This window comes from Pseudonaja textilis, chromosome 16 (genome assembly GCF_049901715.1).
Source record: "Pseudonaja textilis isolate UNSWEBS1 chromosome 16, rPseTex1.2, whole genome shotgun sequence".
NCBI lineage: Eukaryota > Metazoa > Chordata > Lepidosauria > Squamata > Elapidae > Pseudonaja > Pseudonaja textilis.
The window spans coordinates 5233891-5249469 of NC_142005.1; the positions used below are offsets into that span (position 1 = coordinate 5233891).

The 15579-nt window shown below is 44.1% G+C and overlaps 1 protein-coding gene across 3 annotated transcripts in view; it reads right to left on the bottom strand.

Moving 5' to 3' along the window:
- The window catches only part of CAPN1 (calpain 1), a 36226-nt gene that overhangs the window by 10996 nt on the left and 9651 nt on the right, over positions 1–15579 (bottom strand). For all 3 annotated transcript variants that reach the window (XM_026716491.2, XM_087913662.1, XM_087913664.1), the window contains 11 exons: positions 15276–15572; positions 14234–14303; positions 11632–11750; positions 9328–9461; positions 8851–9019; positions 7451–7534; positions 5906–5991; positions 5140–5214; positions 3880–4040; positions 1806–1981; positions 1661–1672 (listed from right to left, as the gene is read on the bottom strand). In XM_026716491.2, the coding sequence (XP_026572276.1) occupies positions 1661–1672; positions 1806–1981; positions 3880–4040; positions 5140–5214; positions 5906–5991; positions 7451–7534; positions 8851–9019; positions 9328–9461; positions 11632–11750; positions 14234–14303; positions 15276–15542 (1353 nt within the window). In that variant the 5' untranslated portion in view covers positions 15543–15572. The remainder of the gene's footprint in view (positions 1–1660; positions 1673–1805; positions 1982–3879; positions 4041–5139; positions 5215–5905; positions 5992–7450; positions 7535–8850; positions 9020–9327; positions 9462–11631; positions 11751–14233; positions 14304–15275; positions 15573–15579) is intronic.

A 15579-nucleotide genomic window follows, 5' to 3' on the forward strand; every position in this document is an offset into this window, starting at 1 on the left:
AGGGATCCAGAAGCCAAGACTTGCCTGCAAAGCTGGAGATCTGATGAGTCGGCAACGGAGCCGAACGAGACAGATCGGTTTGGACATTCCTAAATCTGGTTCTCATTGAGAACCATGAGGACTAGCATCTTAGTTCTTTTTTTTTTTCCAGCCACGGCCCAAAATTACAGGTAGTCCTCGACTTAAGACCACAACCGAGCCCAACGTTTCCACTGCTAAGCGAGACAGTGGTTAGGTGAGCTTTGCCCCCTTTTATGACCTTTCTTGCTGCCGTTGTTAAGTGAATCCCGCAGTTGTTAAATTAGGAAAACGGTTACTAAGTGAATCTCGCTTCCCCGTTGACTTTGCTTGTCAGAAGGTTGCAAAAGGGGGACTTTGCGACCATCGTAAATATGAACCAGTTGCCAAGCATCCAAATTAAGATCACATGACCCCAGGGATGCGGCAGCAGTCATAAGCGTGAAAAACCATACGTCGCTTTTTTCCAGTGCTGTTGTAACTTTGGACGGTCCCTAGATGAACGGTTGTAAGTCAAGGACTACCTATATTGGGGACTTCCGGTTTGAAGTCTCTTCGGCGACAGACAGAAATCCGTGATCATGCGCAGTTTCAGTCTGAGCTCGCCGCTGGAGTGCCCCGAGCCGGCTGGTTTCGGGGCTAAGCCACCCCGTAGAGGTGGTGAAGAGGGGGGAGACCCGGGATTACGCTACTGTCAAAAAAGATGTTTTATTTGTATTTTTTTTTCTCTTTGTGAAAACTCAAATAAAATTTACAAAACAAAAAAAAAGGACTATATTGGGAGAGCAGGAGTCTACCTATACAGGGTGTCAGCAACCCGCGGCTCTGGAGCCTCATGCGGCTCTTTGGGTGATCCCACAGTGGCTGGCCCCACCCCTCGCCCTCTCCTCCCCCTCACTCCTCGCCAGAAGGTAAAACACAAAAACCAGAAATGAGGGAGGGAGAGACCCATTTCCCACAGGAAACACCGGGAACCACAAAACCTGGGTAGACGTGGCCGGGGGTGTCATGTGACTGGGTGGGCGTGACATTGAGTTGGTCACGCCCACCCAGGTTTTGTGGCTTCCGGTGTTTTCTGTGGGGAACAAGTCCACATCAGAGGTGGTATTCAGCGGGTTCTGACCAGTACGGGGGAACCAGTAGCGGAAATTTCGAGTAGTTTGGAGAACCGGCAAATACCGCCTCTGACTGGCCCCGCCCCCATCTATTCTCCACCTCCCGAGTCCCAGCTGATTGGCTGGGTCTTCTTTGGTTGCCCTGCACAGGAGAACGGAACTGGAAAGCAGGTTAGTGGAGTGGGGAGAGAATTGAAATTTGACAGTATCCTTCCCTTGCCACGCCCACCAAGCCTCGCCCACAAAACTGGTAGTAAAAAATTTTTAAAAATCCCACCACTGGTCCAAATGGTTCTTTGAGCATTTAAGGGTTGCAGACCCCTGACCTATACCCCACTGAGCAAAAGGCGGAACTAGATTTAATTCAGCAACTGCTTCTTATCTGAGGCCTTGAACTTTCGAATCCCCGTTTTATTCCTTGGCATCTCCAAACTGGAGAAAAGATTTATTGGCCCGGAATCCTGGAAAACCGTTACTGCCGCTGGGCTTGAACCCATGGCCATACCAGCTGCTCTTGGCAAACCTACCTCCGGGGGCACCTGGGGAAAAAAAAAACAGGAAGAAAAAAAAAAGAAAGAAAGTCAGCGCATTTCGAAAGAGGAACCACCCCAATTCAGAGGGGCTTCCGGAGGACGGGGAGAAAACCCCTTGGGGGTGGGGGGTGGGGGCTACCTCGTAGACGGCAAAGCCGATGGTCTCCATGTCCTTCCCGAACCGCCTCTCTTTGCGACGGTGCTTCTGCATCAGGGCCAGAAGGAAGCTGCAGCCGGGCTCCCTCCGCCCGTCTTCGTCCTCGTGGTCGATCTCGTCAAGGCGAATTTTAAACTGCGGGTTAATCCAGAACGTGGCTGAAAGACGAGAGAGACAGAGAGTAGAGGGAGGAAAACATATATATATATATATGAGAGAATATATTTTCAAGAAGAAAATTGGGCAGCCATTTGCCTGCCGGAGCAGAGGGTTAGACTAGAAGACCTCCAAGGTCCCTTCCAACCAGAGGTTCTGACTGGTTCTGAAGAACCGGTAGCAAAAATGTTGAGTAGTTGGGAGAACCGGCCAATCCCACCCCATCTCTCCTCTGCCTTCCATTGAGTCCCAGCTGATCGGCTGGGTCTCCTTGGGTTGCCCTGCACAGGAGAATGGAGCTGGAAAGCAGGTCAGTGGGGTGGGGAGGGAAGGGGGATTTTGCAGTATATCCTTCCCCTGCCACGCCCACCAAGCCAAGCCACGCCCACAGAACACCACGCCCACCAAGCCACACCCACAGCTGATCGGCTGGGTCTTCTTTGGTTGCCTTGCACAGGAGAACAGAGCTGGAAAGCAGGTTAGTGGGGTGGGAACTGGGAGGGTCTGGGGATTTTGCAGTAACCTTCCCCTGCTACGCCCGCCAACCCACGCCCACAGAATGCCACACCCACCAAGCCACACCCCACAGAACACCATGCCCACCAAGCCATGCCCACAGCTGATCGGCTGGGCCTTCTTTGGTTGCCCTGCACAGGAGAATGGAGCTGGAAAGTAGGTTAGTATCCTACCCCTGCCACGCCTACCAAGCCACGCCCACAGAACTGGTAGCAACATGTTTTTGAATCCCACCACTGCTTCCAACGCTGTTATCCTATGTTCTACGAAGAAAAAGACGGAAGGAAGGCCAGCGCGAAAGATTGGCATGGCCAGATATTGGTCAGGGTCCTTTTTAACCTGACTTGCATACATGTCATCTTTGAATTACCACCATAATGCACCCTGAAAATGACGGTCCTGGTGTAATGAACGTAAAGCAGACCAATACTCCTCAATTTATGACCATCATGCACCGGTTTCCAGTGAAAACACCGTAAATCGTGATCACGTGACTTCTACAGGATGCAGCAAATGACTGTAAGTGCGCTGGTTGCTAAGGGTCCAAAAATGTGCATGTCTGTAGGACTGCAAAGAGATATGGCTTGTTCTTCCAGGATTTTTAAAAATATATTATTTATTATCAGCTTGAGCAAGGGGTTGAACTAGAGAAGACCTCCAAAGTCCCCTCCATTTTTTTTTTATTAAGATTTTTATCCTGCCTTTATTGGTTTTATAAGTAACTCAAGGTGGCAAATATATGTGATACTAGCTCGATACCTGTGCTTCGCTATGAAACTATGTGGTCGGGCTTAGTTTTTGGGGAGGAAGTTAAGGGGAAAAAATTCTGCCTCTGCCTACCAGCATCCATCAGTATTCGCCTGGCTAGGGTCCTGTCAGTGTGTGAGAGAGTTGAGGGCTGTTTGGAAACTGAAAGAGTATTTGCTGTGTGAGCAAGGAGCCTGGGCGTGGCTTAGTTCAACTGTTCTGAACTAAAGCTGCTTGTTGCTATGAAACAAACTCCTCTGCTTGTGTTTTGAATTTGGAAGAGATTTCTTTTCAGGTGGGGAGGGGGAATAGGACTCCTTAGCATGTTAATAATAATAATAATAATAATAATAATAATAATAATAATAATAATAATAATAATATAGGAAATACTCCAATGCTCTGAGGGTCATTTGGAGAAATCCTTTCCCAGTGAGCACCTAGAAGCCAAGAGGAACCTACATGCCAGATTTCAAGTTTGTAGGCTTTACGTTTCTGGAGATTTTGTGATGATACGTGAGTGGCATATTTCGCTTTTATAGACATAGATTCCTCCCTCCTCTTCTGCCCACAACAACAACCCTGTCAGGTAGGTGGGTTGGTCTGACAGAATTAAATCCGCTGCCATGGGAGATACCTGGGTAATTCCTACAGCCTCCGGCTGTGCTCCCTCGTCGCCAGGTGCCATCGTAGAGCGTGGTGTTCCATTTCCGGAATCTGCGAGACTTCAAGGCATCCGGGGTGAGGTTGCAGATCTCCAGGCGGGAAAACTCGCGCAGGAAATCTTGGAAGGACATCCTGCAAAGCCAAAGTAAGAAGCAAAGGCCAGAGCTGCGTTTTGAAGCGTGCAAAGTTACAAGGGGACAGCAGAATCTGTAGCCTTCAGATAGTGGTTGGGAAGAGGCACAACCTGGGAATTTCCCTTGAGAGCAGAAAAAGAGCACGCGCCCCTCCACCAAATAACACAGAATTTTCCCCCTCCAAACGACTCGTGCATTTATTGTTTTATTTTTTAGAAAAAAACTAGAACTTCCCGGCCCAACATCCAAGGCCAGACATCTCAGTCATTAATTCGCCTCATTGAAATAAAAGTGCTGTAACTTCTATCTATCTATCTATCTATCTATCTATCTATCTATCTATCTATCTATCTATCATCATCAATCATCTATCTTTCTATCTTTCTATCTTTCTATCTATCTATCTATCTAACTATCTATCTATCATCTATCTATCATCATCTATCATCTATCTATCATCATATAATCTATCTATCTATCTATCTATCTATCTATCTATCTATCTATCATCATCATCATCATCATCATCATCTATCTATCATCTATCTATCATCATCTATCATCTATCTGTATCTGTCTATATTATCTATCTATCTATCTATCTATCTATCTATCTATCTATCTATCATCATATCATCTATCTATCTATCTATCTATCTATCTATCTCCATCCTCCTTTTCCTTCCTTCCCTCCCTCCCCTTCCTTCTTTCCTTCCTCCCTTTCCTCTTCCCTCCCTCCCCTTCTTTCCTTCCTTCCTCCCTCTTTCTTCCTCCCTTTCCTCTTCCCTCCCTCCCTCCCCTTCCTTCTTTCCTTCCTCCCTCTTTCTTCCTCCCTTTCCTCTTCCCTCCCTCCCCTTCTTTCCTTCCTTCCTCCCCTCCCTCCCTTCCTTTCCTCCTCCCTCCCCACCCCTTACTCTGAAAAGTGAATCCAGGCGGCTTACAATAAAAATCATAAATATTAAAATAATATTAACAGTAGATACAGAATTAAAAACCATCCCCAGTGACTGTACGGTGGCGGCATCTTCTCCGTTAAGTTTTTAAATTTCAATAAAATAAAAGGTTCTGCCAAAACTCAGGTAAAAAGCCAGACCTACCAAAACTCCCCATCCTCCATTTTTACTCTCAGCTGCTGCCCCACAGCCGGCTCCACCGCATTCCACTCTCCAGAACTGTTAAAATAAAAAATAAAAGCAATGGTTGTGAAAAGGCTCCTTAAATTCACCAGGAAAGAAACCAGATTTTAGGCAGGCGGAGGGTTGTTAATGAGGCCCGGAAGAATTCAGCGTGTGCATCCATCCAGGAAAAGAAAACCGGCAAAAGCTTGTGAAAATTTAAATAATGAAAACAAACGAACAAACCAGAAACAAGCTCTTGAGTCCAAATTTCATTGAGCCTGGGTTTTTTTTTTTTTAACCCTTTATCGATAGGGAATAAAAATGGTAAGACTGTCAAGATTGCAGAGAGCTGGGTTCAAATTCTAGCTTATTAAAACGTTGATTCAATATGACACCCGGAGATGTTTTGAGAACAAGCAGGGAGATCACCAAAAAACAAACACACACTTGATTTTATCTGGGTTGGTCTATTCTAATGTGTTGTTTTTTTCCAACCTTGGCTGCTTTAAAATGTCTGGACTTCAACTCCCCAAAAAGCCGAGAGTTGAAATCCACACATCTTAAAACTACCAAGGTTGATCTTCCTACTCTGAGACTGGAGAACATTTATAGAAATGAATGAAACATGGATAAAACTCTGCTTCCTTCATTCTGGGGATTTTCTTCTCTCTAAACCAGGCAAGGCCACTTCATGACAAAGGATGCTGGGAATTGTAGTTCACCAACTCCAGGGTGCCCACTTCACCTGTCACTCCACGGTCCCGTCCATTCTACCTCTCCCCACGGGTTTCGCATCCGGATCAGGCTGACACGCTGTCCTCGGTAGTTGATCTATTGGAAGGCAGAGAGTGTCATGAGTCACTGAGTACCCACCGAGGTGATTTCGTGGTGGTTTTATGTAATTAAACCACGGCCAATCCGATTCGTACACAGCATGGTAACCAGAAACCAGAAAGAAGCAAGTTGATGTCTATGAGCCATGGGGGCGCAGTGGTTAGAGTGCAGTACTGCAGGCTACTTCTGCTGACTGCCAACTGCCTGCAATCTGGCAGATCAAATTTCACCAGGCTCAAGGTTGACTCAGCCTTCCGTCCTTCCGAGGTGGGTAATGAGGATCCAGATTGTTGCAGGCCAGAGGCTGACTCTGTAAACCGCTTAGAGAGGGCTGTGAAGCAGTACACAAGTCTAAGTGCTATTGCTATCTTCCTTCCTTCCTCCCTCCCTCCCTCCCTCCCTTCCCCTTCCCCCTTCCCTTCCTTCCTTCCTTCCTTCCTTCCTTCCTTCCTTCCTTCCTTCCTTCCTTCCTTCCTTCCTTCCTTCCTTCCTTCCTCAGTGGTTAGAATGCTGTATTACAGGCTAACTCTGCCCACTGTCAGCACTTCAATCCTGACCAGCTCCAGGTTGACTCAGCCTTCCGTCCTTCTGAGGTGGGTAAAATGAGGACCCAAATTGTTGGGGGCAAGAGGCTGGCTCTGTAAACCACTTAGAGAGGGCTGTAAAAGCACTGGGAAGCGGTATATAAGTCTAAGTGCTATTGCTACTGCTGTTGAGAGCTGAGTGCAAATCTGAGAACAGACTGGGAATGCTTCTTAGTGCCAAAGAATAAATTCAACATGATTTCTGAGACAATCCCGTTCCAGGTAATCCTCAACTTACAACTCCAATTGGGACCCCATTCCTAAGCAAGGAGGCTGTTAAGGGCTTGATTTCACAACCCATTTTTTGCCACGGTCGTTAAGAAAATCATTGGAGTTGTTAAGTGAATCGCACGGTCGTTCAGTGAATCTGGCTTCCCTTATGAACGTTGCTTGTCGAAAGCCAACTGGGAAAGTCACACATGGGGATCACATGACCCCAAATACATTTTTACAGTTGCCAAGTGCCCAAATTTTGAGCGTGGGATCCTGGGGATGCTACAACGGTCATAAGCGTGAGGACCGGTCCTAAGTTGTTTTCAGGACTGTTGTAAGTTCAAATGGCTGTTAAATGAATGTCGTAAGTCAAGGACTATCTGTACATGGCATGTAATATTACATTTCTGTAGATGGCCCAGCTGAGCCCGAAGGGTCAAATGCGTTATCGGTCGTGAATCCCTTCGTACCCACAAGTCCATCCCACCATGAATTCCTTATCTCCCGCTAATTTCCCTTGGCTGTTAGCAGTTCAGATTCTCGCTTAAGCTTGCGATAATTTTCTATGCCCATTTGAACAGTCTGGACCTCCTGATTTCCCGATTTTTGGCATTATTCTTCTCTTTCAAGTTTGTTTATGACGCTTCAACGTTTCTCACCTGCTCCCCTCCGGTGACTGAGTAAGCATGGCCTTTTACCAGCTTCTTGAAAGTGACCGCTTCCATGTCAAATGCGCTCGTGATCTGGAATTCAGAGTGGGGAGGAAGAAAGGTTAGAAGAGAAAAACCGAAATGATGAGCTCTGAATGCCCACGAAGAAGTGGAATGGAGCTTCGGGTAGTCCTCGACTTATAACTGATCGCTTGGTGACCCTCTGAAGTTACGACAGATTTCCACGGCATTTGCTTAACAACTGGTTGTAAAATCGGGTCAGTCGTATGGATGACCCGATAGTTTGTGACAGTCTTAAATCGGGTCACCCATACGACTGACCTGATTTAAGACAGTCACAAACTATGATCAAGATTCATTTTAATGCATGCCAATTAGGGCACATTCAAAATGACAATAAAGTTATTCTAAGCTTAAGTAAGTCAGGCTGCATTATAGTTGTAATTCAAGGACTCGCTATATACAGTAAGTCGCCCAGAGCCACCTTGCATAAAAATGTAATAAGTAATAAAATGAGAGTCGGCATCAGAATTTCATTTTTTAACATGTGTGCCAGTGTATTCACAGAAAAAAGTGTCAATTAAGGTTATCTTATTTAATCTTATTTTTATAACTTATCTCATCTTATTGTCTTATCGTCTATCTTATCTTGTTATTTTATGTTATCTTATCTTATTCTATCATCTTCTTCTACCTTATCTTATCTTAGCTATCACTCTGCTAAACAAATAATTCCCCCAACACTGTCCCAGCTATTTACAAAGTCTGCACTACTATTATTGTTAAACTTCTCATCACTCCTTATTGCCCATCCCCTCCCACTTGTGACTGTAGGATTGTAATTTTGTCGCTTGTATCCTTACAATTTATATTGACTGTTTCCTAGTATGATTCAATTGCTTATTGTACCCTATGACTATTATTAAGTGTTGTATCTGATGATTCTTGACTCTTGACGAATGTATCTTTTCTTTTATGTACGCCGAGAGCATTTGCACCAAGACAAATTCCTTGTGTGTCCAGTCACACTTGGCCAATAAATAATTTTCTTTCTTTCTTTCTTTCTTTCTTTCTTTCTTTCTTTCTTTCTTTCTTTCTTTCTTTCTTTCTTTCTTTCTTTCTTTCTTTTTCTCTCTTTCCTTCCTTCCTTCCTTCCTTTTTGTCTTTCTTTTCTTTCTTTCTCTCTCTCTCTCTCTTTCTCTCTCTCTCTCTCTCTCCCCCTCTCTTTCTTTCTGTCCTTACCTTACCTTAATTTTGCCTTACCTTATTAGGAAATAGTAATAAAGCTTGCCAAGTGACCAATGACTTAGGAGTCCACCCACATGTGCCCATCCTGCTGGGATGCCCATGTCTAAGAGAAGGCGAGATGACCTCCCTGATAGACTCACGTCAATGGAGCACCCCATAAGAGATCCTCTCTCCAGGGCCTTCAAAATGATCTGAAAGAGATCGCTGGGAGGCTTCCGGAGATCGTACCACTCAGTCACCCCGCCTGTAAAGTCCTCAAACCCTTCCGAGGTGCTTCCTCCAGATAAGGCCTCATAGCAGCCATTCAACCTAGGGAGATATCAAAGGATAGTATCCGTCTTATGCCAGTCGACAGTGATTTTATCATGGCTTTGCCTTAATTTGTTGGCTGAAGCTGCACTTTATATTTGTGGTTATATGTATAATGTGTTTTATTACAGGGATCCCCAACCTTTCTGGCTCTGTGGAGCCCATTTCACAGACGGGGAACGCTGAGTCCTTCTCCAGAAGCCAATTTTTGACAGAGTGGGGGTGGAGAATGCCAAATCTACTGACAGCTAAGATCGACTTTGAAACACTTTCCTCTCCAAAATAAAAATAAATCAAACGATACGTACTTGGCATAAGCTTTTTCGAGTAGGGCGCTCCAGAACTCATTCCCTTCGGCAGAATGAACAAACACCAGCTTGCCGTCTTTTGTCGGGAGCAAATCATCCACCACCACGTCTATCCATTCCCCAAACTGCCAGATCTGTTTTCAGAAGACAAAAAGAGGTCAAGAATTTACAGGCCAGCCATACTCAGTGGCTGCTCTACTAGGGAAATGTGTGATAAATAGACCACAATTGTGTGCAACCGTGCTAAACCAACGATCTCGGCCTTTTTAAGCGCCTTCAAGTCAATGCAGGTAGTCCTCGATCTGCAACCACCACTGAACCCAACATTTCTGTTGTTAAGCAAGACACTTGTTAAGTGAGTTTTACAAACCTCCTTGCCACCGTTGTTAAGGGGAATCGCTGCAGTTTTTAAGTTAGTAACATGGTTGTTAAGTGAATTTGGCTTCCCCGCTGACTTGGCTTGTCGGAAGGTCGCAAAATTGGATCGTGCGACTTTGGGAAACATAACTGTGAAGAACAATCATAAGTCACATTTTTCAGTGCCGTTGTCACTTTGAACGGTCACTAAATAACTGTTGTAACTCGAGGAATAGCTGTAGTTTCTCTCACTCCAAGGATGAAATGCACAGTCAAGACTCTGTTAATGGAATGTTAGGATGGATATAGAGCTATAAGAACTCCTGGGCGGCTTCCGGTTTGAAGTCTCTTCGGCGACAGACAGAAATCTGCAATCGTGCGTGGTTTCGGTCTGGGCTCGCCGCTGGAGCGCCCCGAGCTGGCTGGTTTCGGGGCTAAACCACCCCATAGAGGTGGTGAAGAGGGGAGAGACTGCCAGCAGGGTTGAGGAGAGCCGCATCTCTCCTCCTCAGCTAGCCATTACTCCCTTTCCCGAAGGCGGTTGCAGAGGTGGTCAGAAATGGCCACCACAAAGAAGAACTTGACCGGAAAAGAATGTGCAGGAGGAAGATAAGAAGTGAAAGTTTTGGCTGACCGGGTTAAATTGTAAAAGCAACAACTAAGGTACCCTGGAATTTAAACTTACAAAAAAATAAGATTGCTCCCAAAGAAGAGTCGGAAGCAGCGAAAGAAAGGGAAAAGGGAAAGGTTTGGGTTTTTTTTCTTCTCTTCCCTTCCCTATACTGACAACTAAGAGACTTAAATAAGAAATCAGAAAAATCCTCTTTGACATCAACAGGCAATTAAGCTGAAAATAAAAGAAAATGTCAAAGGGATAATAAAGATTTCTGGACACTAAAATTTCTGTAAAGGTACATAAGATTGTATTGTTATATTAGTAATAGAAATAACTTTAGAAAATTGGAAACACTGTATGATTAAATGAGGGATAAAATAGTTTAATTTAGTGAAATGTTTGTTAATAAAATAAGTGAAATAAAATTGATGAGAAAATTGAATTAGGAAGGAACGGGAACATCTTAGTTAATGTTTTATAAAATATAGGTGAAGAGGGGGGGAATTAATTATGGAAAGCTTATAATTGTTCCCATAGAAGTATGATATTTAATTGAAAAGTAATGGTAAAGAAGTTAAGATTTTAATGAATATTAATATTAATGATAGAATTGAATTGGAATGGAATGTGTTGTTTTAATTACATACATTTATATATTTTTTCTTTTTTTAAGATTATAGTGTGTATTTTAAGAATGTACCAAGCAGAATCCGAATGGAAGTTATGTATTATATTGAATGTTATAACTTTAGGGTTCATATTGAAGCCTAAATAAGAGTTAAATGGATAAACTTAAAAGATATAAAGGCGTCATATTCCAGTAACTACAGGAGAAATTTTGTTTAATGAGAAAAGATAATAGATAATTGAAACAGGACAGACAAAAAATATAAATATAATGATTTGAATTGAGAAGAGATAATTAAAATAAAATTGAGAAAATTAAAAGAGGGGAGAAGCTATGCGGAAAATGTAAAACAGTAATAAGATATAGAACAGAATATAAAAATGAGCATGAAGTTGAATTTGTGTCTGTACGAAGAAATGTAACCCGGGATTACGCCACTTTCAAAAAAGATGTTTGATTTGTATTTTGTTTTCTTTGTGAAAACTCAAATAAAATTTACAAAAAAAAAGGACTACCTACATTGGGAGGGCAGGAGTCTACAGGGTGTCAGCAACCCGCGGCTCTGGAGCCTCATGCGGCTCTTTGGGTGATCCCTGTAATTCTTCTCTGCACTACCTCACAAGGCTAACCCACTGCTTGCATTTCAAAAAGGAAGACGGAATAAACTTGTGGGCCCTGGACAAAGGATCAGACAGGTGTTTACCTGGAAGTGGAAGATACCAGCATATCCGTTCTGGAAGCTTTGTCCGTGGGGGACCACGCGATGGAGAAGGGGGTCATTCAGCGTGAGGGATGCAATGGCAGCTAACAGCCAACAGTCCCCTAGAGAGAGAGAGAGAGAGACCAGAAAATTCAGCCTGCTATACAGAAAGAGTCCATAAAAAATATTAGAACATAGAATAACAGGATTGGAAGGGACCTGGGAGGTCTTCTAGTCCAACCCCCTGCTCCAGCAGGAGGCCCTATACTATTCTGGACAATAGCTGTACAGTCTTTTCTGTCCAGTGATAGAGTAGCCACAACTTCTGAACTTAGCTAAGCTGTTCCACTGATTAAACAAAAACAACCTTTTTCCTCTTCTTTCAGATAGTCTTCAATTTAAGATGAGCCTGGAAGTACAGTCAGGTTAGTTGTTCAGCTGGTCATTACGTGACCAATTCATTTTTATGACTTTTTCTGCGGCAGTCCTTACCTGAACCTTAAATTCATGGGCCACAATGGACTTGTTTTTTTTCCCCCAGAAACCAGAAATAAAAGATCAGTTTCTAGCCGGAAAAAATGCACAGCCATTTGCAGCATCCTGCAGTCACGTGACCACAATTTAAACACAATTCAGTGTTTTGCAGATCAGTATCAGTATCAGTATGACTGCAGTATTCACTTAACGACCACAGGAAACATGGATGCAAAATTGGACGTGGTTATGTGGTGACCCGCTTCATGACTGGCACAACTTATATTCTGGTTGTAAGTTGCGCTCTCTCTTTACTCTAAACCCAGGAAGTTACTTTAGACTCACACAGATAAAAAGGCCTAATTCCTGTATACGAAAGATCGCAGGATCAATGCTTGACATCTCCAGACAAGACTAGATAAACTAAAAAAAAAAAATAATCCACAGGGCTTCTATCAATCAAGAATCCTGGGCTGCAAAAATTAGCTTTGTGGACTCGGTTGTAGCTTGATTCACACACCCCGTCAGTTTGAAAGGCTGTGCTGTTTGAAAACCCAGCCAGCTGTGGCTTGTTGGACACACTACACTTAAGCCAAGCCAGGCTACATGCAAGATGCATACTTGGTTTGCAATGTTGCAATGATCACAATTGGTCGGGAAGGACCACACAGAGGTAATGGAGCTGCCAAGCATGTCTGGAATTATTACAAGCTGCAACCTGTTTCTTAGCCCCAAAGTTGGCTTGGTGTCACGGGGCGGGGTGGCATCTCCCTGCAGGTGCAGATCAGATAATTGACAGAAGGGCGTGGAAGCAACCAGAGGGGAAGAACATTTCCTATAACTGCTGGGGCCAGAAGCAGTGGGTGGAAGCTGCTCAGAGGTAGATCCCACCTGGAACAAGGAATTTCCTGACAGCGAGGAAAATTAACCAGTGGAACTGCTTGCCTCTAGAAGTTGTGGGTGCTACAACACTGAAAGTTTTCAATAAGAGATTGGATAGGCATTTGCCCGAAGTGGTATACAGAATAACAGAGTTGGAAGGGACTTTGGAGGCCTTCTAGTCCAACCCCTTGTCCAAGCAGGAGACCTTATACCATTTCAGACAAATGGTTGTCCAATCTCTTCTTAAAAGCCTCCACTAGAACAGACTAGAATACTGGGCCATATTTAACAAAATGAAATTCAATGCAGAGAAAAGGAAAGTCCTACACTTAGGCAAGAAAAACCGAAAGGACAGATATAGACTGGGGTGAAACCAGGTTCAATAGCAGTACCTGGGAGAGGGATCTTGGAGTCTGAGAGGACAACCAGATAAATAGGAGCCAGCCGCGTGCGGCAGCAGCCAAAAAAGCCAATGCAATCCTAAGCTGCATTAACAGAGGGATACAATTGAGATCAAGGGAGGTGCTAATACCACTCTATAAAGCCTTAGTAAGACCACACCTAGAGTACTGCATCCAGTTTTGGTCACCACACTTATAAAGACACCGAGACTCTAGAAAGAGTGCAGAGAAGAGCAACCAGGATGATGAGGGGACTGGAGGCTGAAACATGGAGAACGGTTTGGGCCTGGCTAGTCTAGGGAAGAGAAGGACCAGGGGAGACAGGAGAGCAGCCTTCCAATATTTGAGGGGCTGCCCAGAGATGAAGGGGTCAAGCTATTTTCTAAAGCACCCGAAGGCCAGACAAGGAATAACGGGTGGAAACTGAACAAGGAGAGATTCAACCTGGAAATAAGGAGAAACTTTCTGACAGGGAGAACAATCAATCCATGGAACAGAGGTTGCCCTCGGATGTGGTGGGAGCGCCATCACTTGAGACTTTCAGGAAGAGATTGGACTGCTATTTGTCAGAAATGGTGTAGGGTCTCCCGCTCGGGCGGGGGGTTGGACTAGATGATCAACAAGGTCCCTTCCAACTCTGATTATCTGTTAAACACTGATGGACCACCCACAGCATCCAGAGGAAATTTGATCCACTGGTTCATTGATCTCACGGTCAGGAAATCTCCCCCTTAGTTCTAAGGTTGCTTTTCTTAAGCTTTTCAGCTCCCGTCTGTTTGGGGGGAAAAAAGACAGAAAAAGGGCCCAGGGATGTGGAAATCCAAGGGGCTGCAGGTCTCGCCACTCACCCAGAGCTCCTTGGCAAACATCCGTCCGTGTGGCACCATCTACAATGAAAAGTGGGTTCCGGCACATCTCCTGGAAGATTCAAAGAGGAAAAAAAGCTGTTAAATGGCGGAAGAACTTGAGAACGCCAGCAGGGTGTGAAGACTACACATCAGGCAACTGGCCCCTTTTAGAGGTCAGCTAGATGCCTTCAGGGAGCCCCCAAGCCTTCACCCCTGCAGCCAGCATTGACCACCTCCTGTCTTGGATCCAAGAATCCATCCACAGCCATACCGTATTTATCTCTCCTGAACCCATCTAGTCACTTTCCAAACAAGAAGACAGTCTCTTGACTTATAACCCATTTGTTTAATTATGGTTTGAAATTTATAACAGCTTTGGGAAATAAATACTTTAAAAGTGACAACTATCGGCTCAACCTTATGCCCGCCCACCCTCTGGTTCACAATCTGGATGCTTGTGGCAACCAACTCAGATTTTATGATGGTCGTTTGTGACCTGGAGACCACTGAGGACCCTTCAAAAGAACCCCTCTGTTAGGAATTACTGTGGGGAAATAGGACAAGGATATTATATATTTAATAATTCATATAATCACAGCTGCGAGATTGGCTTATGCACAACAACGGAAAGGTAAAGAAACTCCAAGTGAATTAGAAATAATTAGGAAAATCTGGATGTGTGCAGAAATGGACAAATAGACAAAGGAATTAAAAAAATAAGGATGAATCGGATTATTACAAAATATGAGATAAGTTTTATGGCTGGTTAGAAAAAAGAAAGGATCAAGACAATAAGAAATGATTAAATGTACATATATATTATATATAGACCGCAAACATGTACTATTTTTATATGTGATTTAGCAATGTAAGACAAATATGTGGGTTAGGAGGACTGTACCATGTTCAATGTTTTTTAAAGTTTCTTTTTGTCTTTGTTGGTGTTTGTTTGTTTAATAAAATTTAAATTTTTTAAAAAAAGAGGGGGAAAAAAAAGATGTTTTTAGAGGAAATTTCTGCACCCTAAAAATTTAAGGCTCACCGTTGGGCGCTTCCACTTGACTCCGTAGGTCTTAGACGAATTTGGCCCCAGTTCTTTGAAACCCAGCGAAGAGGCTGTGGCGGGGAAGGTCTCGTCCCTGAAGAGGCTCCCGTTCTGCAGGCATTCGTTGCGAAGCCTCTCAAAATCCTGGCCCAAGTGCTTGACTGCGTTCTCATGTTTCCCCAAACCCAGGTCCTTGGCCCGTTGCTTCTGAACTTGAGCTGAGATCCCGGTGCAATAAATTGGGACGATGATCTCTTCTGACATCTTGGTTGATTATCCAAGCGATCAAATTCCCTGAAAG